General features: G+C 44.3%; 1 protein-coding gene across 4 annotated transcripts in view; it reads left to right on the forward strand.

Annotated features, from left to right (window-relative positions):
• LOC105478244 (phosphate cytidylyltransferase 1B, choline) overlaps nt 1–20344 on the forward strand; it is a 114592-nt gene extending 94248 nt beyond the window's left edge. For 2 of the 4 annotated variants that reach the window (XM_011735379.2, XM_011735377.3), the window contains exons 7-8: nt 2994–3182; nt 15980–20344. In XM_011735379.2, the coding sequence (XP_011733681.1) occupies nt 2994–3182; nt 15980–16192 (402 nt within the window). In that variant the 3' untranslated portion in view covers nt 16193–20344. The remainder of the gene's footprint in view (nt 1–2993; nt 3183–15979) is intronic. The other 2 variants (XM_011735378.3, XM_011735380.3) reach the window with 2 other exon arrangements.
• Nucleotides 20345–24177: the final 3833 nt, after the last annotated feature.

A 24177-nucleotide genomic window follows, 5' to 3' on the forward strand; every position in this document is an offset into this window, starting at 1 on the left:
TTGTTCAGCTCCCACTTGTGAGTGAGAACATGTGGTGTTTGGTTTTCTGTTCCTGTGTTAGTTTGCTGAGAATGATGGTTTCCAGCTTCATCCATGTCCCTGCAAAGGACATGAACTCATCCTTTTTTATGGATGCATAGTATTCCATGGTGTATATGTGCCACATTTTCTTTATGCAGTCTATCATTGATGATGGGCATTTGGGTTGGTTCCAAGTCTTTGCTATTGTGAATAGTGCCGCAACAAGCATACATGTGCATGTGTCTTTATAGTAGACAAAGAACATTAACAGTGACTTAGATTACCTCAGGATGTCATTTTTTATATAATGATAATAATAATAATAAATAATCTTTAAAACAAGCAAAACAAGCTGTTAAAAAGCAAAGAGCGCAGCCCAGTTGCTGGAGATGATGTTAGTGATTCTGAACAACTGTATTCGCCTGGGCTCTGAGGTGCCGATATCTTTGATTAAAATAAGAACCCTCCATACATACAGAATTCTAACCCCCCAAAATAGACGCTGCATTTTCAAAGGATGATTCATCTTCAAAGCAAGATACTTAAAATTACATGCAGCTATAATTATCCCATGGCTCACACGATTGATCATTGGTACCTTCAAAATAGGAGGGGCTCATTAATTGTGAATTGGTGATCATGAATTGTCCTCACAAGGCAGGGAGCGTTGAGAGTCTAGGCTCTGTGACTTCATATAAGCTGGGCAACAAAACGTCAGGAAATGTTGGAAAATGTCGGGTTTGAGTGGCACCAGAACAAGTGGCTGAACATAATTCAGTCAAAGTGATTATTTAGTATCTGATAGAGAATAAAGCCCTGGTTATTTCAATAAATTAAACTGTCTGTTCTTTCAAATTGAATTCAGTCAACCATCCAAGCATGTCAAGCCGTTTCCAAAAGTTATTGCTCACTCTCTTTAAACGGCGTTTAGATAAGCCACTTAGCTCAAGGAACCGTGCAGGCAGTTCGGATGCACTCGCTGTCTTCCTGTGACGACAAACCTGGCTGCAGTTCAGAAATGAAATCTAATGTGTTGCATGGGCGTGTAGACAAATCACGGAACCTCAGAGGTGACAGGGACCTGATGCCAGTCAGTCACCCAGTCCAAGTCCCTCAATTTAGAGATGAGGAATGCTGAGCCCAAAAAGGGAGCCTGTCCAAGGTCCTTCAGGTCAGGGAGAGGTAGAGGCAGCAGCAACTTCCCAGTCTCATGACTCCCAGCCCAGTGCTCATTCAGCTATTCTGTGCTGCCCTGAGAGCCATATATAGTAACTATTTCCAGTGCAGAATGAACTGTGGAGAAGAGTGATATAAAGCCAACAGCTAACACTTGCCAAGAGCTCATCATATGCTCATCTAAGTGTTTTACTTGGGTTATATCATTTAATCCTCATGATGAGACTACAAGGGTGGGTAGGATGACTATGCCCAATGCAGAGATGAGGAAACAGAGGCTCAGAGAGATCGAACAACTCACCTAAGGTCACATGGTAAGTAATGGAAGACAGAGTCACCTCCCATAGCATGTATATGTGTACATATATCTCTCAGTGGCAACACACATAGCTCACATCCTACCCTGAGGCTGCAGGAAGGTTTGGAAGGTCGAAATCAAGGACTCTTGATCCAGTTTTGCAATATTCCAGGTGTTTCAAAAAATTCTGAAACACAGGCCAGGCACAGTGGCTCATGCCTGTAATCCCAGCACTTTGGGAGGCTGAGGCGAGTGGATCACTTCAGGTCAGGAGTTCAAGACCAACCTGGCCAACATGGTGAAACCCCGTCCCTACTAAAAATACAAAAAATTAGCCGGGTGTGGTGGTGCGTACCTGTTATTCCAGCTACTCAGGAGGCTGAGGCACGAGAATTGCTTGAACCCGGGAGGCAGTGGTTGCAGTGAGCTGAGATTATGACATTGCACTCCAGCCTGGGCAACAGAGTGAGACTCCATCTCAAAAAAATAAATAAATAAATAAAAAATTCTGAAACACAAAATGAACTTCAGTCCCACAAAGTAAAGAAAAACGATAAGCCTTACCCCTTTAGGAGAAACATCATGATTTCATGGGGGAAGAGCCTCATGTGATTTTCATGGTTTTAATACTGCTCTCATCAGGTGACACAGACAAATGCCTCTGCCACTTAGTACTAATGAAACAGCCAACACACACTGAGCATTTACTAAATGCTGGCCTTTGTACCAAGTACTTTGCATGCATTGTCACAGCAACCCTAAGGTAGGGATGATTATTATCCCCAATTTACAGATGAGGAAACTGAGGTTTAGAGGTGACATGTGACTTGCCCAGCATACGATGGTTTCCAAGCACATAAGTAGACACTGCTGCAGAAAGACTATAAGAAGAACAAAATCTGAGTCTAGAGAAACTATCAGTACAAAAGCTTTCATCACCACCAAGGAAATCAATACAGTTAAATTAGCGTAGTGGAAAATATCATTACAGTGGAAATTTTAGTATAACACATAGGTTCTAAGGCCCAGTCAATGGCCCACTTATTTCAAGCAATATTGTTTTAACCATATCCCAGTAAAACAGAGAACTCAGGCAGCTTCTGAATAGTCATTGTGTACACAATTCATACTTCTGTCTAAGTCCCAGCAAATTGAATGGGGTTATTTGCCCAATATCTACCCACAACAAAAGACAGCTGTGTGTTTTTTATTCTCTTATATAAGTGAATCCAACTCAGAGACGTTTAAAAGAAAGACGATATTAAAACCAGTTGTACTTCCCTTTACATATCCAAATGGATTAATGGCAGATGACTTTTCTTACAAGAGATGTGCCTTTCCATCAACATAGCCCTTGGGAAATGGCAACATCGTGACTCTTCAGGTTAGGAAAAAATACAAATTGAAATAAAATGTGACCTTTAATGTGAATGATTGATCTCTCTCATGTCCTCTTGGATAAATCTGTTTTTTTTTTTTTCCTGTAAACTTTCACCAGGAGAAGAGGTACCGTTTCCAGAACCAGGTGGACAAAATGAAGGAAAAAGTCAAGAATGTGGAGGAAAGATCAAAGGAATTTGTGAACAGAGTGGAAGAAAAGAGCCATGATCTAATTCAAAAGTGGGAAGAGAAGTCAAGAGAATTCATTGGCAACTTCCTAGAACTGTTTGGACCTGATGGAGCATGGGTATGTAATTATTTCACTTTACCCCACAATGATGAGTGTTTTGAGTTTATCCTCCTTTTTATGGAGCCACTCAAGGGTGCCCCTTATCTCAGATCCACTGCGTGCCCTCTACTTTAGGCATCAGCCTGAACGACTTCAAGTCCATGTCACTTCCTTCCTGAGTTTCTGCTTTACTCGTCAATATGGCACCCAGTAGCACACAAAGCCAGGTCTGGTCTCAGTTTCTAGTTCTTATCCAGAGCTTGGAAGCCATTTGGTGATCTCTGAGTGTCTATTACTTCAGGGGTTGATGCTGTCACTCATCTCAGTCTCCCCATTGGAGATGATGAAAGTTTGGGAGTACAGATGAAGTGGGCTAGTGGCAGCATGGAGCTTGTGTTACAAGACATGAATGATGGGCTCTTGGATCAACTACTGGCAATTACATTTTGGGGAGGAGAATCCAAAGAAATGTACTATGTCAGTCAGTTTTTGTTGTCAGGAGCCCTCCTCTTTTACTGGTTGGAAGAGAGAGAGAAGAAGTAGGAGTTAGCCCTGCATCTGTGTCCATCGTGCCCTGATTTTCCCCTGGTTTATCATGACATGCAAGTGTTGGGATAAGGCACAGCAGTCTTTCGTGACTGGGGCCATGATCTGAATCTTAAAACTGAGAGGAAATGTAGAGGGTCTCCTTGCCTAAAATCTGAACGACTCTGAATGACAACTATGGAAAGGGAAAAGAAAATTCTGGAAACCTCCACTGGTACTTTATTGGTATTTCTATTGTGCATGCCCTTCCCAAGTAAATACCAGTATCATCAGGAGGGTTGATGAGGGGTCTGTAAAAGAGATACCAAAAGTTTACCTTAGAGACACTAAAGGGTTGATGAGGGTTGTATGAAAGAGATACTAAAAATGAAATTTCCTCCTACAACAAAAAGACATAATTCCATTTGATTTCTCTGATTTTAAGTAGCCTGGGTTTCCTATTATAACATGAGAAGTCTCTACCAAAATCCACTTTGACTTAATTATTTTATTGGCAGGTTGTCAGTGCTACTTCTGCTTGTTTGAGCTCATTCATTATAGGATTATCTAAAAGTAAAACACTCAATTAGTAATAGAAAAAGAACAATGTTTGGGAAGTTGGGAGAGATGCTTTGCTTAATACCTGGCGGCCTCTAAGTGATTATAGAGGTGGGTGTTATAGGCCAACCGTGTCCTATCGGCTGAGTCTGAGAGGGGTGAAAGGTTTACAAGGATTGCATGAGCCTTCGAAGACTCCTAGAAAGAGCTGGCAAAGGTGGAAGAGCCAAGGGCTGGGCTCCTTTTCATTTTCCGGAGGCCTGTTAAAAATTTCAGCTCAGATAATTTAATTCCTGGTACATTTCTTAATGTTCTTGTCTGTACACGGCACTATGCATAAAGAAGAACATAAAAACAGACAAAGTACAGACCCTGTTCTCTGGTGTCTATGACATATGGTCTGAAATTTCCTATTTAATCTAGTGCGTATTTTAATAGTTCACATTTTCACAACTAATTTCCAGGCTCTGAAGCAGCAGCTAGAAGTTTTTAATGAAACCATGTAGGTGTTCATTCGTCTACAGGGATTCAGAAACCTGTCTCTGCTGATAAGAGCTGGTATAATAACTCAAGGGGGTGGATGTTTTCTCCACTTAGAGTGAGTAAAGTCAAGGAAAAAATATAATTTCCCACTTTGGGAGGCCGAGGCGGACGGATCACCTGAGGCCAGGAGTTTGAGGCCAGCCTGGCCAACATGGTGAAACCTGGTCTCTACTAAAAATACCAAAAAATTAGCCAGGTGTGGTGGCGCATACTTGTAGTCCCAGCTACTCAGGAGGCTGAGGCAGGAGAGTTGCTTGAGCCCAGGAGGCAGAGGTTGCCGTGAGCCCAGATCATGCCACTGCACTCCAGCCTGGGTGACAGAGCGAGATTCTGTCTCAAAAAATATATATATGTGTGTGTGTGTGTGTATGTGTGTGTATATATGTGTGGTACATGTATGTAAATGTATGTGTATATATGTATGTGTGTGTATGTATATGTGTATGTGTGTATATATGTGTGTATATCTGTGTGTGTATATCTATGTGTGTATATCTGTGTATGAATATATGTGTACATGTATGTGTGTATATATGTGTTTGTATATATGTGTGTATATGTGTATATGTATGTATATATGTGTGTATATCTGTGTGTATATCTGTGTGTGTATATCTATGTGTGTGTATATCTGTGTGTGAATATATGTGTACATGTATGTGTGTATATATGTGTTTGTATATATGTGTATATATGTGTATATGTGTGTATATATGTGTGTTTTTGTATATATGTGTATATGTGTGTGTATGTGTGTGTATATATATGTGTGTGTGTGTATATATATATATAAAATTTCATAATAACTATAGACCTTAGTCATTTCAGGCTCCCAGTGAAGGTGAAATAGTAGCTGGAATTGTTCTTGGGAGTCTGATGACAGCAAGCCAAGGTGATTTTTAAGAAATGAAACCCAGTTTAGAGACTGGAGGTTTTTCTTTTTAAAACTTGCTATTAGTGTCAAAACTGTTATTACCATTAATTTACCATATCAGCCAGACTAAGACATTGCTTTTTTTCTGTTGACATTAAAAATACAGGAATAGTTACAAGGATGTTAAATGCCAAGATAAGTAATTTGCTTTTCATGAATATGCTATTATTATAATTCTTTATTTGTGAATTTGGGACTGGAACTCATTTCTTAAAATAGAGGATCTGTATTACCGGCAAATACAGTACTGTTACAAACAACCCAAACTTGGAAAGGCACAAAATAGAAGGATTTAAGATACAAATTCTGGTGCAATGAGACTGGTATGCAGCATAGTATGTAACTTATAGTGGATATTCCATAAATGTTTCTGGGTTAAATGAATGTATGAATGAATGGATGTATGAGGAAGACCTATTCACGGAACCTTCCAGCATCTGCAAAGGATTTGTATGGTAAGACCTAAATCCCCAACCCCATATACGTGTGTGTGTGTGTGTGTGCGTGTGTGTGTGTGTGTGTGTGTAGACAGATAGATAGATGATAAATAGATAGATAGCCTTAGCCTTTTCTTGCTCATGGTGCTAGGTACAGGACTTTATTACAACTTGGTGTTTGGTGGATCAAATTCAGTACGCAGACGTAGTGTGCTTTGCCCTTAACAATGTTTTAAAATTTATTTTAGGGAAGGCATGAGCTCTTGTTTGCCATAGTCACACCTTGCACCACTGCTCCTTCCCCCTTCCCTAACCTGACTCACACATTTATGCAGCCCATCTGGCCCCAGGGAATATTTTAATTTGCTCCTTGTAGTATAGTCTTTTTTTAAGCTGGGTCTCACTCTGTTGCCCAGGCTGGAGTGCAGTGGCATGATCATGGCTCACTGTAACCTCAAACTCCTGGGCTCAAGCAATCCTCCCACCTTAGCCTCCCAGATAGCTGGGACTATAGGTGTGTGCCACCATGCCCAGCTAATTTTTAAATTTTTTGTAGAGATGCAGTCTTACTCTGTTGCCCAGACTGGAGTGCAGTGGTGTGATCATGACTCACTGTAACCTCGAACTCCTGGGCTCAAGAGACCCTCTTGCCTTGGCCTACCAAGGCGCTGGGGTTACAGGCATGAGCTACCATGCCTGGCCATAGTCTTTAAGTCTCCCCAAGTGACCTCATATTTGACATTAAGGATGGCAATCTAAAATTGAAACCCTTACATGCTATCTCTGAGTAGGAAGTGGTGATGATGATGATGATCATAGTAAACAAGAAGAAGATGATGATGATGCTATTGTCTGAAAGTTGTATAGCAGGTTGAATTCTTTTTTCAATGTCCTTGCACATTTATTCTACCCATTTTATTTATTCATTTGTTTTTATTTATTTATTTTTGGGATGGAGTCTCACTCAACTCTGTCACCCCAGGTGGAGTGCAATGGCGTGATCTCGGTTCACTGCAACCTCTGTCTCCTAGGCTCAAGCGATTCTCCTGCCTCAGCCTCCCAAGTAGCTGGGACTACAGGCATGTGCTACCATGCCCGGCTAATTTTTGTATTTTTAGTAGAAACGGGGTTTCACCATGTTGGCCAGGCTGGTCTCAAACTCCTGACCTCAAGTGATTCACCCACCTTGGCCTCCCCTCACCCATTTTAACCACACAAGAAGGTAGTATTATAGCCATTTTATAGATAAATATATAGATATAGACAAAGGCCTGAAAAATTATACTATGAAACATTCCCATGGTCTCACAGGAGTTGGAGGGCACTAGGGTGGAGCCTGGGGCTAGCCTCTTTCTCCTGGTCATGTCTGTATCCTTCACCACAGGAATGTCCACATGATGCAGTCCTTTTGCTTCACTTTCCTGTAGAGAAACTGTAGAGAAACTGAGGTCTACCAACATCCCCCTAAGGCCCGTGACAATGCCGGGTGCCAGAATTGTACTTGAGACCAGGCCATATAGATTTATGATAGGCACTCTCAGCCCTCTGCTGCTACCTCTAGGCTTTCTCAGCAAGCAGAAAGTGTGCTGTCTATGGCTACATTAGTTCCCTTTTGGTGGCAACAAATTACCTCAAAACTTGGTGGCTTAAAACGACAAACATTTATTATCTCACAGTCTCTGAGGGTCAGGAATCAGGAAGCAGCCCAGATGGATGGTTCTGACTCAGTCTTTCATGAAGTTTCAGTCAAGGTGTCAGCTGGCGGCCGGGCACAGTAGTTCACGCCTGTAATCCCAGTACTTTGGGAGGCTGAAGCAGGTGGATCACCTGAGGTCAGGAGTTCAAGACCAGTCTGGCCAACATGGTGAAACCCCATCTTTACTAAAAATACAAAAATTAGCCAGGCATTGTGCTACACGGTTGTAGTCCCAGCTACTTGGGAGGCTGAGGCAGGAGAATCGCTTGAACCCGGGAGGCGGAGGTTGCAATGAGTCGAGATTGCACCATTGCACTCCAGCCTGGGGGACAAGAGTGAAACTCTGTCTCAAAGAACAAATTTGTGACAAATATATTCATAAACATAAAATGTACCATTTTAACCTTTTTTTTTTTCCTTTTTCTTTTTTTTTTTTTTTTTTCTGAGACTGAGCCTCGCTCTTGTCTACCAGGCTAGAGCGCAATGGCGTGATCTCGGCTCACTGCAATGTCCACCTCCTAGGTTCAACTGATTCTCCTGTCTCAGCCTCCCAAGTAGCTGGAATTACAGGCATGTGCCACCACCATGCCTGGCTACTATTTTTATTTTTAGTAGAGACGGGGTTTTGCCATGTTGGCCAGGCTAGTTTTGAACTCCTGACCTTAGGTGATCCGCCTGCCTCAACCTCCCAAAGAGCTGGGATTACAAGGGTGAGCCACTGTGCCTGGCCCATTTTAACCATTTTAAGTGCACAGTTTAGTGGGATTAAATGGTTGCGTTCACATTGTCCTGCAACCATCACCACCATCCATCTCCAGAACTTCTTCATCATCCCAAACAAAAATTGTAACCATTAAACAAGAACTCCCTATCCCCTTCTGCCCCCAGCCCCTGGCAGCCAGCCTTCTACTTTCTGCCTCTATAAATTTGACCACTCTATGTACCTCATATGAGTGGAATCATACAGTATTTGTCCTTCTGTGGCTGGCGTAATTCACTTAACATGATGTCTTCAGGGTTCATCCATGTTGTAGCATGTATCAGAATTTTCTTTCTTTTGAAGGCTGAATGATATTCCATTTTATGTGTACATCACATCTTTGTTATCCATTATTCCATTGATGGACGTTTGGGTTGTTGTGAACACTGGTGTTCAAGTTCTGCTTTCAATTCTTTTGGGTATATACTGAGAAATAGAATTGCTGGACCGCATGGTAATTCTATGTTTAATTTTTTTGAGGAGCCGCCTTACTGTTTTCCATAGTGGCCGCACAGTTTTACATTTCCACTAGCAACGCACAGGGTTCTAATTTCTCCACATCCTCACCAACATTTATTTTCTGTTTGTTTGTTTTTTTAAATAATCATCCTAATTTTAGGCATTGCTAATTTTTAAGATGTTTGATTTTGAGAAAAGAGCTACAAAATACAGTTTGTGGATCTGAATTAGATTTCCCACCTGAGACTTTGACAGTTTTAAAATTTGTGTCTTTTTTTTTTTTTTTAAAAAAGATTATTGTTGTTGTTTTTAAGACAGAGTCTTGCTCTGTCGCCCAGGCTGGACTGCAATGGTGCAATCTTGGCTCACTGCAACTTTCGCCTCCTGGGTTCAAGTGATTCTTCTGCCTCAGCCTCCCGAGTAGCTGGGACTACAGGCATACGCCACATGCCTGATTAATTTTTGTATTTTTAGTAGAGATAGGGTTTCACCATGTTGGCCAGGCTGGTCTCAAACTCCTGACCTGACCTCAAGTGATCCACCCACCTCGGCCTCCCGAAGGGCTGGGATTACAGGCATGAGCCACTGAGCCCGGCCTAAAATTTTTATCCTTAAACAAAGGTACAAGTAAAATTTAAATAAACATGAAAAGTTTCTTACTACGCAACTGGCTAATTACAAGAGAGGTGGTCATGAGCAAGGGGTCACTTTCTGAGTAGGTGGCTTAAGGCAAGTTCATTTGCCTCTCTGGGACTTAATCATAGCATCATCGAATGGGGAAAGTAAACACAGCTGCCACATAGGGCTGTTGCGAGGATTACATAGGTTCATACTTCATTTTTAAAAATGCTATTTTTTGAGACAGGGTCTTGCTTTGTTGCCCAGGCTAGAGTGTAGTGGTACAATCATGGGTCACTGCAACCTTGAACTCCCAGGCTCAAGCGATCTTCCCACCTAAACCCTCTCCCCGCTCAACCTGAGTACCTGGGACTACAGGTGCATACCACCATGCCCAGCTAAGTTTTTCAAAATTGTTTGTAGAGATGGGGGTCTCACTATGTTGCCCAGGCTGATCTCAAACTTCTGGACTCAAGCGGTCCTCCCACCTCAGCCTCCCAAAGTGTTGGGATTATAGGCATGAGCCACCACAGCCAGCCTGGCTCACACTTCAACGCCCTTAGAGCAGTGCCTGCCACCCATGTCGGGCACCGTGTAAGGGTTAGTTGTTGTTATTGATTTGGCCAGAACTGAAGCATGGACCCTTTTCTCTCCTTGAGTTTCATCTTGCTTACCCAAGGCCCAAACCAAACCAGATCGTACTAGGAACTTTTTCATTTCTTTATGGCAGATATACCAGAATATATCTGAAATACTGAAACCTTTAAAGGCATTTGTCAAGACATTTATTGCCCCACTAGATGTTAAGTACTTCTGGTTTTTTGTTTGTTTGTTTTTGTTTTTTGAGACGGAGTCTCGCTCTGTCGCCCAGGCTGGAATGCAATGGCATGATCTCGCCTCACTGAAACCTCCATCTCCTGGGTTTAAGCGATCCTCCTGCCTCAGCCTCCCAAGTAGCTAGGATTACAGACACCCGCCACCACGCCCAAGTAATTTTTGTATTTTTAGTAGAGACGGGGTTTCACCATGTTGGCCAGGTTGCTCTCGAACTCTTGAACTCATGATCCGCCGGCCTCGGCCTCCTAAAGTGCTGGGATTACAGGCATGAGGCACCACACCTGACTGATGTTAAGTACTTCTTAAAAGGGAAAACTTTGTAGGAGAGAAATAGCAAATTACTTTCATATGGACAGGACTATAAATGGGATTATTTTCTTGGGGGAAAACTTTATAAATGGAAACCTCTTAATACAGCGAGAGACTGAATTTAAATACCTTTACTCTTGGAAAATGTCACGCATGCTCTTCCTTATTTGTTATATTTGTAAAGTGCTTTTCTTCCCAGGAAGCTCATTACAAACTGTCTCCTGACTGTATTGAATTCAGCTCCTTTGCAGGGGAACCACCCTTCAAAATGCACCAGAAACAGATCAGAGAGCTGGCAAATTGAGGCTGGGAGTTATTTTGCATGGATATTGCATTTTATGAAGTGCGCCACCGTTGTTTATCATTGAAGATTCAAGTTCTTTCATCCCCTCAGGCAGAATATTCTCAGCTATGAGCTTGATTCAAACTATAGTAGACAAGTCGTAGATTTCTTAGAAAGTGAACTTCTAATGGAAATGCTGACAATCCATTAACAGCAGGAGGCCTAATGGCTGCCACAGAAAATATACTTAAAGATTACAGTAATAAAAACACATATTTTAAAGTGCCTGCTACAAGTTCAAAAATGTTTTTAAATGTTGCTGTTAATAATAGGCCACCCAATCCTTATGGCATTTGATTTTGTCTCATAAATGGGTTTAATCTAAGGGAGTGCTGTTGTACTGCACCTTTTTTTTCTGTTTGACTTTGAGGGGGGTTTGATGTCTTTTGGCAGAATTATCAATGCCTTAATGGAAGGTAAATAATTGGTATATTAGCAGACGTGTGGAATTTTAAATCTGGAAAAGACCTGAGCAATCAGCCGTCATATGTTATTATATCTGCTAGAGGAAACTTGGGACTCTAAAAAGTAAGGGGCTAGTGTTTAGAAAGGAAAAATGAGTGTTGGGGGCAGGCAGTGCTATTGGTGATGTGCCTGTGGCGTTAATAGTTCCTTACCAATGTCATTAGTGTAACACCTGCCCTTCTGCCTAATCTCCTTGCTTGGGTTACCTGAGTTCTTTCTTCCTACTGTGATGCTTTTTTATGATGATAAAAGTAATATATATTCATTATATAACTATTAGAAAGTAAAGAAGGGGCTGAAAATCACTCGCAGTCTCATCATCCAGAGCAGTCTCTGTTAACATTTCGGGTTATCACTCCCATCTGTTTCCCATCTCCATATACGTACATTCCTTCTACAAACTTGAGATCATGCAGAACATAGTGTTCTAAAATCATTTTGGCTTTGCAGTTGCTCATGAGCATTTTCTCACATGATGAAATATTATTTAAGAATCTGATTCTCCTCATCTGCTTATTATATCATCTTGGAGTTGTACAGGTTTCTCTAACCTAGTTAGAGAATTTGCAGTGCTGTGTGTTATACGTTGCATTGAATATCCATTATACACAATAAAGATTTACTTACATCTCTGATTATCTCCTCAGAAAATAGAAATTTTTGCATCTATTGCCAAATTACCCCTCAGAAAGGCATTGCTATTTTATCCTCTTACCAGCAGTAACATGAGGGTAGCCCTTTTCCTGAGCCCTCACTAGCTGTAACAAATTTTTAAAACTTTAGCAATCTGATATATAAAATGTATCTCATTTCAGCCATTTGCATTTGTTCGACTACTAGTGATGATGAACAGTTTTTCTAGCTCATTTACAAATTTCTCTTGTGACTTGCCTATACAGGCCATATGCTCATTTTTCTACTAAGCTTTTCACCTTCTTTTTGATTTATAAGCTCTGTTTATATACCGAGACCTATCATTTGTAGGTAAACGTTGCAAAAAATTCCACGATTTTTTCATTTGCCTTTTATCTTATTTCATGGTGGGTTTTTTTTTTTTTTGGGAGAGTACAGAAATTAAAAAATTTTGTGTAGTTAAATGTCAATGTTTTTCCTTTATGGTTTCCTTCTTTGCTTTTATGCTGACACCTAAAGGTATTTCCAAAACACAGATCTAATCAGACTCCGCCCTTGATTAAAATCTTTCTGGGGGTTCTTGAGTAGGAAATCCAGTCTCCTTGTGGTGCTCTAGGTCCAGACCATTACCACCACATGGGCATTTGGGATTCTGACCACACCAAGCAACTTAGACTTAGTACTCCTTAGTTAGTGTGCTCTGCTTGGAAAGGCCATCCTCTACCAGCTCCCATGGACCCACTCTCCATCTCCACCCACCTCTTCCTGGTCATTATCAAAGACCCAGCTGAGACATGACTACGTCTTCCACCCTCTTCTTCCTCCCCTTCCTCCTGTGTAGCACCTGGTCCCCAGAAGATCTCTGTAATGGTACGTAAAATGAATAATCCAAGGGACAAGTCTAAGATGGTAAATAGGAGAATTGGCTTTCAGGGCCAGTTTCGTATCAAAAGATTGAACTGAGTGGCTGGGGGCTAAGGCTCAAATGTGAGCAATTGAAAGACCCCAGGCAGCACAGGCAGGATGCTCAGGAGTTGGTGGGATGCAACGTCTGGGGGGCTGAGCAGCAGGCAGCAGGCACGGTAGGCTGGCAGCACTGGGGGCCCGGTGGGAGCATCAGGGAAGGGCTCAATTCTGAAAGCACCCAGCAACCATTACATGAGGTCCCAAACTGGTAAACTGATCTTAACCACCAAAATCTCCTCCCACCCCACAGTCTTCCCCAAACTGGGAAATGGCATCACTGCTTTCCAATTTCTCGGGCCCGAGACTGGAGTCACTTGATTCCCGTTCCTCCCACACCCCATGTCCCATCTGTCAGTGAGTCCCGTTGGCTCTACCGTGAAAACATAGCCAGACCACATACTGTAGGATTCCATTTTGATGACATTCTAGAAAAGGCACAACTGTAGGGACAAAAAACAGATCTGTTGCCAGTGGCTGGGGGAGGGGAGACTCCAAAGGCTCACAAGGGAATTTGGGAACTGATGGGACCCTCCTATGCCTTGATTGCAGTGGTGGTCACTCAACTGTATGCATTTGTCAAAACTCACAGAACTGGCCGGGCACGGTGGCTCATGCCTGTAATCCCAGCACTTTGGGAGGCTGAAGCGGGGGGATCACGAGGTCAGGAGATTGAGACCATCCTGGCTAATACGGTGAAACCCCGTCTCTACTAAAAATACAAAAAATTAGCCGGGCGAGGTGGCGGGCGCCTGTAGTCCCAGCTACTCGGGAGGCTGAGGCAGGAGAAGGGCGTGAACCCGGGAGGCAGAGGTTGCAGTGAGCTGAGATCCGGCCACTGCACTCCAGCCTGGGCGACAGAGTGAGACTCCGTCTCAAAAAACAAACAAACAAACAAAACCTCACAGAACTGTACACTAAAAAGGGTGAGTTTATTATACCCCAGTAAAAATATGGGGGAAAATATACTAGGAATCCTGCCATTTTTCACCACACTGCCGTCATCCTGGGCCAGGCCAGGCTCCATCACCATCTTGGAATTTTTTTTTTTTTTCCTCTTGAGACAGAGTCTCACTCTGTTGCCCAGGCTGGAATGCAGTGCTGCCATCTCGGCTCACTGCAACCTCCGCCTTCTGTGTTCAAGTGATTCTCCTGCCTCAGCCTCCCGAGTAGCTGAGATTACAGGTGCCCACCACCATACCCAGCTAATTTTTTTGTATTTCTAGTAGAGACAGGGTTTCACCATGTTGGCCAGGCTAGTCTCAAACTCCTGACCTCAAATCATCTGCCCGACTTGACCTTCAAAACTGCTGGGATTACAGGCATAAGCCACCATGCCTAGCCTTGGATTCTTATTGCAATGGGCTCATAACTGGGCTCCCTGCTCCTGCCCCCGCCTCATTGCCATCTGTTCCTAACACAGCAGTCGGAATGGTCCTTTGAAAACAAGCAGCAGATTGTTAATCCTTTGCTCAGAACTCTCCAGAGGTTTCTCTTCTCAGAGACTGTACGTGAAACTGCCGCCTGATATGTCTCTGGCCTGATCTCCCGCAGTGCCTCCCACTCTCCCTTCCCCACCAGCTGGCTCCACACTGCCACGATGGCCTCCTCCTTTCCTGGGACCTGTTGCGTGGGTCCCTTCAGACTGAAAGGCAGAGTTCTCACAATGGCTGCCAAGGCCCTCCGTGGCATAGCCCTCTGTGCCTTCTCTGGCAACCTCTTCCTAACCCCCTCCCTCAGCTCCTCCCCTCCCTCAGCTCCTCCCCACCCATCAGTCCTCGAGGCAACTGCAGTGCCCTGCCTGCGCTCCTGGGTGTGCGTTCCATGCTCCTTTCTTGGGGTGCTCTGTCTGGAGTGCGCTGCCCTCTGATTTCCATTCACCTGGTCCCTCCCCTCATCTCTTCCAGGTTCTTCGCTCAAGAAGCGTTTTCTCAGTGGGGCCTTTCCTGAGCACCCTTTTTGCAATCGCAGCCGCCCTGCCCCCAGCCCCACTTGCTATCCTCTCACCCTCTTTTTCTCACAGACCACAGATCCGTCTGACATACCGTATTTTGTTTATTGTGTGATTCCTCCTCATATCTGTGAAGGTATGAGGTCAGGGGTTTTGTTTTCTGTCACCCTCCAGTCCGCAGATCATGGCTGCTTGCCTGGCTAATCAGAGACACTCAGTTAAATTTTGTGGATGGAAGAAAAGAAGGGAAGAAGGAAAGAGTGTTAAGAACCAGCAGTAGCCGGGCACGGTGGCTCATGCCTGTAATCCCAGCACTTTAGGAGGCCGAGGTGGGTGGATTACCTGAGGTCAGGAGTTCAAGACCAGCCTGACCAACATGGTGAAACCCCATTTCTACTAAAAATACAAAATTAGCCGGGTATGGTGGCAAGCGCCTGTAATCCCAGCTACTTGGGAGGCTGAGGCAGGAGAATTGCTTGAACCTGGAAGGCTGAGGTTGCAGTGAGTCAAGATCAGGCCACTGCACTCCGGCCTGGGTGACAGAGCGAGACTCTGTCTCAATTAAAAAAGAACCAGCGATCACTGTACTCTTCTGTCACTGCCCCTGAATATCACTCAGTTCCTTACTATACATAGTCTTGGACAACATGGGATGTGGTACGAGTGTAGGTTTGTGGGCTCAGGAGTTTTAGGGTAGTGGCTCTCCTGCCTGCCTTACCTTTCTGTTTTGCTGCTGTCTCAGATGGCGAAGTTAACAGATGCCTTCTCTCCAATTTCTCTTTAGAAGCAGATGTTCCAAGAGAGGAGCAGCCGGATGCTGCAGGCCTTGTCCCCGAAGCAGAGCCCTGTGAGCAGCCCAACCCGGAGCCGGTCCCCTTCCCGCTCCCCATCGCCCACCTTCTCATGGCTTCCACTCAAAACCTCACCCCCTTCCTCACCCAAAGCAGCCTCGGCCTCCATCAGCAGCATGAGTGAGGGGGATGAGGATGAGAAGTAGAGGCTGCTGGCAGGCAAGAGCCGCACCACGCAGGATGGGGAGGAGGGCGAGGGTCACAGGGTTGCCTGGGTGATGTCTGAAGGGTAATAGTCACAGGAGCTGCAGCTCAGCAGAGAGACCCTGAACTCTGCTAAGGGAAGGTCTTGGGACCAGTTCTCTCTCACTCTCCATACAGCTCAAGAGTTGGGCGAGGTGCAGAGATTTCCAGCCGGACAACCTACACAAACCTTAGCGTCATCTAGAATCACTCTAACCTTGCTAAGGAAGGATGCAGAGTTCCCTAGAGAGACTTGCACTGATGGGGTGACTTCTGCTTTTGTCCTTCCACCACCCCCACCAAGTAAACCACCTGTGGAAGCGGCTGTTCCCTCAACCTGCTACTTCTGCGTCCATAAGGGTCCTGCACGTTGCCTCCCACCACCCCAGCTCTGCCAGAATAAAATTGTTTCCAATAGAGGTGGCAAAGTGCTTCTGAAATAGTCGAGTTAAAGACAAATTCCAACCTTCTCAGTCCAGCCACTGAGACCTGATGTTGGAACGCATCAACTCCTTCCAGTTCCATGAACGTGGCTCATAGACAAAGCCTTGCTTTAGGCCGGTTATAAAAGGTCATCTAGTGTGAACCTTAACTTTTTATTCAAAGGACAGTTTTGTCAAGAACTCCACGTAAGGCCTGATGTGCTCCTGGTTGTACTTTCTCATCACTGGTTTGACTTCATTGTTTTGCAGAAATTACCTTAATCTGTGGGAACTGCAACAAAGAAAAACTTCCTAATATATAAACAAGAGGAGCTGCTTTGCTTTGGCTCCAGGTTTAGCAGACAAGAAATGTCTCCTGAAGCTTCTCCTTAAAGGATGCTATTATGGAACGGCTTTTCCCATTTCTGACCAGTTAACGGTTTCATAGACCTCAAGTAACAGTTTGAGGTATCAAACATAGTATACCGATAGGGGGTGCTACCTGCACGTATCTGTTCTATATATGCTCCAATATGCCATCCCCGGGTGTATCCCATGTGCAATATGAGTATATAGTGGTGGCATTTTATAATAGACCCCACTCCTGCGCTCCACCGTAATACTCCTCTGAAATCCTTGGTCTCAAGAACCATCTGTTCTCTTGTGACTTGGGCACTTTGTCAAGCTCATTCCAGATTCCTGTGGAAACGTTTTATCCCAACCAGGAAATTAGTATGTTGTTCTTGTGACCTCCTATAACATTTTTGGGTGAAGAAGAACTCGGAAGACTTTTTACAGAGAACTGTGGGCTCAGTTATGATCTCAGCATCTGAGTGGTCTAGGTAGTATCACCATTATCTCTGGCCCTAGGTTTGCCAAGTGGGATGAGGACTCTAAGTGTTCCTGCTGAGTTGTCTGAAATTCCTGCTCCTTAGTCACCTGTGTGAAATGAGCAGGGAGAGTTAAGGTCTAGAACCAAACTCTTTGGGTTGTTGTATGGGTATGCCAGTAAAGTCAGAGACACAGCTGGGGTCTGACTGAATAGAGGCCCAAACCAGCAACTTGTAGGCAGAGCCCGGAATCTCTTGTGGTAGAAATACCCCTTTTCAGAGGCCTTGGGAACCAGCCTTCTAGGTGACAAGGGGGCAACCAATGAAGGAAGGCGGCATGTGTTTCCCCTTTGTGTTGGGGTTGAACTACCTCCCTATTCACCTGGAGATGAGTGCTGTCCACTGGGAAGCAAAACTATGAGGCTGAGCTGGCTTGGAACCTCTTTGTTCTTGGCACTTTCCTTCTCCAGGACCCTGGGAATCACTCATGTGAGACAGAGAGCTGGCAGGAACACGGCATGTGAAGAAGAAAACTTCTTTTTGCAGTCAAGGGCCACCCAGAATATTGCTCTTCTGAGAGGGACAAGGGCCCCGTTCTTCCATTGTGTCCATTTGGTCTCCATCTTCCATCACGCACTCAGGTCAAACCATGCAAGTCTGACTACCATTTGAGTTAGTTGGCACTTGTACCAGTCAAGGATGAGGCCAACCAGGCAAGGGAAGGTGGTGGGAACAAGAGAAAAGGAGGAAAGAAGTTCCTGGAGGGAGGAAAGGAGGATAAAGAAAATCTGCTCTCATAAAACCATTTCAGGACCTCACTTTATAAGTGAGCCTCTCTTGGGAAGGCCTTTTGTGCCCCTACTCCATGGCCCAGGGCAGATAGATCCACTTTTACCTGAATCCTACACTCTGGAGCAAATAGTGTATCAGGCTGACTATACATTTGCAGGCCTTACACGCCATACTGACAGGTGCCACTTACGTGACTCATCAGATAATGTCACCATTGCTGCCAATTATGGGAAACAACCATTGCTCGTTCCAGGGATGAGCCTAAACCACACATAAATGGGTTCTAAATCTCACCCTCCTAACCTGCGGTGAGCCCCCCCCCCCACCCTCTTGAGGCTGCAAATCTACTGAGAAGGAATGGGGAGGATTCTGCAACCCAACTTTTGATACTTTTTGGCCATCTCTCAGTCTCTCCCAGCCCCTACCCCCACACCACCTCCCTGCTCCCAGGCGGAGACCGGATTGCACTTTGTTAAGGCCAGCTGGTCAACTGTAAGGGCCAAGAGTGAGTTAAGGCTGGAATGAGAAATATGCCCCAAGCTTGGAGGGGTAAACAGGAATGACACAAAGCAAGGAAAGAGATTCTTTTTGCCCTAGTGAGGAAGCTTCAGACTGAGGAGGGCTAGAGGATAGCAACTTAGGACTGCAGAAGAGGGCAGCTTATGAAGAGGGGAGAAAGTGGGACTGAAGCTGTGGGGGAGCAGGAGGGTAGTGATTTTCTGCTGGCTTTCTTCTCTTTCTTTCTTTCTTTTTCTTTCTTTCTTTCTTTTTTTCTTTCTCTTCTTTCTTTCTTCTTCTTTCTTTTCTTTCTTTTTTTTTTTTTTTGAGACAGAGTTTTGCTCTTGTTGCTCAGGCTGGAGTGCAATGGCGCAATCTCGGCTCACTACAACCTCCACCTCCCAGGTTCAAGGGGTTCTGCCTCAGCCTCCCAAGTAGCTGGAATTACAGGCACCTGCCATGTTACAGGTGCCTGCCATGACGCCCAGCTAATTTTGTATGTTTAGTAGAGACTGGTTTTCACCCTGTTGGCCAGGCTGGTCTCAAACTCCTGACCTCAGGTGATTCGCCCGCCTCGGCCTCCCAAAGTGCTGGGATTACGGGCGTGAGCCACCGCGTCCGGCCGATTTTCCACTCCCTTTCAAGTGTTAACTCACCCCCTGACAGGTGAAGAGGGAAGGGTTCCTTTTACGCACAACCAAGGTTAGCAAATGCCCACGCAGGATGTGGGGTCCCTGCCTCTCTGGTTGCTTCATTTCAGCACTTCTACATTAGCTGCTTATGGGGACCCTAAAATGAACTGGTCACCCCTCCACCAGGTAAGAAACAAGGGTGGAATTGCTGTGCCGTAAGTCACACTGAATGACTTGCTTCTGGCAAGCATGCTCCTGTGTATCGGGACCTTACCAAGGCAAAGGAACGCCAGGCTCAAGAGGAGCAGGACACGAGACATTGGCCTGGCTTCTAACCTGGTCTGAGTGGAAGAGACACAGCTTAGGGATTTGAGTTTTGCTCTTAGGCTACTAGACACTGTGATTTCACCCCCTGGGGGAAGGACAGGAAGAGCACGGATTTATTTTCTCTCCGTCTTCAGTACTTATTTTAGCATCTAGTCATACCCCAGGGAGAGATGCGAGACGGTGTCACTGGCTCAGCTGAAGCAGATGAGCCCGTCTCTAGCAGAGATGTGCCTGTTTCTTAGGCATCCATTCAGCACTAGTCTTGGCCATCAGATTTTTAAAAAAGAAATAGCTCATGAGGCATTTGCAACTTCTCCTCTCTAGACTTCTTTCTAGTTTTCTTCTGTTGTGTCACTGCGATGAGTCCAGGGACAAAGCCATAAGTAGAGCATACATACTTAAGACTATGCTGTACATATAAGATAAGACCCGTCTGGGTTAAAGCATGACTTTATGCCCAAGCATTTGCTCTGGTGCTGAACAACGCGAACTACTGGAATCAGCCTCCCCCAACTCCGCGCGCCCCCTGCCCTCCCTGCTCCTATCCCATTCTGGCTCTCAAATGGACCACACCATTCTCAACTCGTTTATAAATAAAGGGATGCAGAATTGCACTTTGGTGTGTCACTGTCATGTTTCTTAAAAGTGTACTGCTGTGTGTTCCTATTTATGAACTCTAGCTCAATGGGGAAAAATACAGGCATCGTAGCAACTGTCCTGGCCCACTGGCTGGCTCTGCCCAGCTGTGGCCCCAGCACTTCAGAAGGATGTGACTCTGTACCATACAGAGCAGGGCAAAGCCTTGGAGTTGCCAAAGGCCCCACGTTTGACTTGAAAGCTAGTTAGGAACAGCACCACGTGGAGGGAAGCTCACATGGTGAACCCAGTCAGAACCCTGAATTGTAGGCTCCACTACCAACTGACTTTGTGACCTTGGCCTAACCTTTTCACTTCTTTGGCCTCAAGGAAATTATTTCTAAGGTCTCCTTTGCCTGTAAAGGTCTCTGAATGTATGAGGCAGCCTGCATCGCCCCAAGCTTCTCCCAGCTGTGATGCTGTCACTGAACGACCATGAGAAAGTACTGAACTCTCACTGGAGAGGTGGTCTTCCAGTCCCCTGGGGCCTCCACAGCTGATGGCATTAGTGGCTGCTTTCATGCCTTCAGCCTCCGCACTTCTAGCATCAAGATAAAAGGCTCTTGAGTTCCATCTGCTTTTCTTATCTTGTAACTTGACAGAATGCTTCCCAAGTGTACCTAAACTTTGGGAAGTGGCCATTTCAACCACTTTTCCATCTTTGGGGAAAAAAAAGCTTCTTTGATCAGCTAGACGCAGATAGATGGGGGTGGAAGCACTAAATCTGGATCCCAAATGTCAACAGCGAAGGCAGATGTCAATATTCTGAGAACCGTGCTGGTGCCCTCCACTTGCCAAATTAAGGAGATTCCATTAACTCCATCTGGAGAGGTTGAGCTTTTTGAGATGACCACAGTTCTGACATTAGTCTCGGGTCCAGAATAAATAAAGCCAGTCTGGTGGTTAGCAAGGGAATGAATTTAAAAACGGAATACCTATTATTCATACACCATATTATTTGGTTTCACCACATAGATCAAACGCATTCTTGACAGGTTGTATTTCAAGCAACAGTTACAAGTTTCTTCTTGACTTTCATGATGCCTCAGATGTGTTCTCAAGGGGAAAACAATCAGTTACAAGGTGTAATAAAACCCATATTTAAGAACCTTGATATTTGCCCCCAAGAGAATTAGCCTTTGTTAATGAACATAATTTCTGGGGGAAAAGGTACACTATCAAAAATGTTCCCACACACATCACACACACAGTCCTCTTGGAGTCTTCATTGGTTACTGGAGTTGAATGACGACTTCTCCAGGTATTCAGCAGGAACAATTAGATTAAAAGGACTCCCGCAGAGATGCTTTTGAGACAGAGTGTGACAGTACATAAGCATCAAAGTATACTTGGTGGTCAACTTCTTTAAGAAACCATCAAGTAAAAACCAATCAACAGTAAAATCTGAAGATTTCATTAACAGCCCAAATATCTATAGTTAATAGAACCCTTATGTTAGTTTTCGACACTACTATTACGTGTATTCTAGAAAAGGCATCATATTGGCTACATTTCAGCTGCAGTTGACCAAAATGTGAGAAACTTGGAGAAATGTACAGAGCAGGGATGACATGTACTGTTCCTAGAAACAATTTTTATTTTTATTTTTATTTTTTGACACAGAGTCTCGCTCTGTCACCCAGGCTGGAGTGCAGTGGCAGGATCTCAGCTCACTGCAACCTCCACCTTCCAGGTTCAAGTGATTCTCCTGCCTCAGCCTCCCGAGTAGCTAGGATTACGAGCACTCGCCACCACTCCTGGCTAATTATTATTATTATTATTATTTGTATTTGTATTTGTATTTGTATTTTTAGTAGAGATGGGGTTTTATCACGTTGGCCAAGCCGGTCTCGAACTTTTGACCTCAAGTGATCTGCCTGTCTCGGCCTCCCAAAGTGCTAGGATTTACAGGCATGAGTCACCACCCCTGGCTTCACCTATAAACAGTTTCTATTCTCCTTAACTTTATAATCTTTCTTGAGTGGAGGAGAAATAATTAAGCTGCAAGGTTCCTGTACTCTATTCATAAAGAGTTCTGATGGAGGGATTAGATACAAGTAAAATATTTGATCTGTAACCTTCCATTTAAAAAGAATTGATTTTCTACTTGAAAGAGTTGCAGTACTTTACCCTTTCCACAAGGACCTTTTCAACGGACTATACTTGCAAATAACCCTGTCACTCTAAAATGTTCAAGTCCAAAGAAAACTTGTCATCGTCTGCCTTGTGCATAGCAGGACATGATCCATTACATAGTTTGAGAAGATAACCAGTCTTTTTAATCTGTTTGGTGGCCATGTTCCACTGGGAATATGTTGACAAAATGCCATTTACCAGCCTGATCACAGATTCACCTTAATACCCCTGAGTCACTCATTCTTTTTCTATTTGTTTCTATATCTGGTACCCAGGGATTAAATGATAGATGAGAGAAGTGGAAGAGGTGTGTATTCGTTTCCTACTGCTGTAACAAATTACAACAAACACAGCAGCTTAAGACAACACAAATGTATTAAATTACAGTTCTGAAGGTCAGAAGTCCAAAATGAGTCTTATTGGGCTAAAATTAAGGTGTTGGCAAGTGGCAGCTGTTCCCGTCTGGAGGCTCTAGGGGAGAATCTATTTTCTTGCCCTTTCCAGCTTCTAGAGGTTACCTGCATTTCTTGGCTTATGGCCCCCTAACATCTTCAAAGCCAGCAGTAGCCAGTCCAGTCTTTCTCATGTCACATCACTCTGACACTGACTCTTCTTCTGCCTCCTCCACTTATAAGAGCCCTTGTCATCACATTGGGCCTATCCAGATAACCCCAGGAGCATTTCCCTATTTTCAGATCATCAGCAATTTCATCAGCAACTTTAATTCCTTCTTCGTATGTAATACAACATATTCCTAGGTTCTGAGGATTAGGATATGGACATTTTTGGGGAACCATTATTTTGTCTAACTCAAGGTGACTGAGGACAGTGGTCACAAACCCTTGAATCTTTTCCCAAGTCCTGACAGAGTTGAGGAGCAGTAACTCTCATGCAGATAGAGATAATTTCTTCTTTTTACCATTCTTATTTAACAAAGTTCCTATTTAACAGCTACCAGTGATGACCTTGCTAAAATGTTTGAGTTTTGATGTCCACAAGAGAAGCATGGGCCAGGTGTGGTGGCTCATGCCTGTAATCCCAGCACTTTGAGAGGCCGAGGTGGGCGAATCATTTGAGGTCAAGAGCTCGAGACCAACCTGGCCAACATGGGGAAACCCCATCTCTACTAAAAACACAAAAATTAGGCATGGTGGCATGCGCCTGTAGTCCCAGCTACTCAGGAGGCTGAGGCAGGAGAATCGCTTGAACCTGGAAGGTGGAGGTTTCAGTGAGCCGAGATCGTGCCACTGCACTGCAGCCTGAGAGACAGAACAAGACTCTGTCTAAAACACACACACACACACACACACACACACACACACACACACACACATGAGAAGCATAGAATAGATATAATGAGGATATCTGACCCAAAGGAACATGCTCCCTGGTCCATGAGGAGAGGAACTGTTGAAACCTCAACTCATGAACATGGAGCCATGGCCAGTAAGGAAGGAAGTTAAAGGACCCCACCCCCCATTTCCTTGTACATATCCTCCAATCCATACTTGGCCATAACAAGAAGTGAAAATGGTAACTAATCAGTCTTTGACCATTGGATATGTTCCCACTAAAACAAACCAGGGATACAGATTCTGGCTGTCAGGCACAATCTGTTTCCTGCCTATTCGCCCTCTATTTTTTTTTTTCTGGTTCTTTGGATGCTGATCACAGC

This window comes from Macaca nemestrina, chromosome X, assembly GCF_043159975.1.
Source record: "Macaca nemestrina isolate mMacNem1 chromosome X, mMacNem.hap1, whole genome shotgun sequence".
Lineage (NCBI taxonomy): Eukaryota > Metazoa > Chordata > Mammalia > Primates > Cercopithecidae > Macaca > Macaca nemestrina.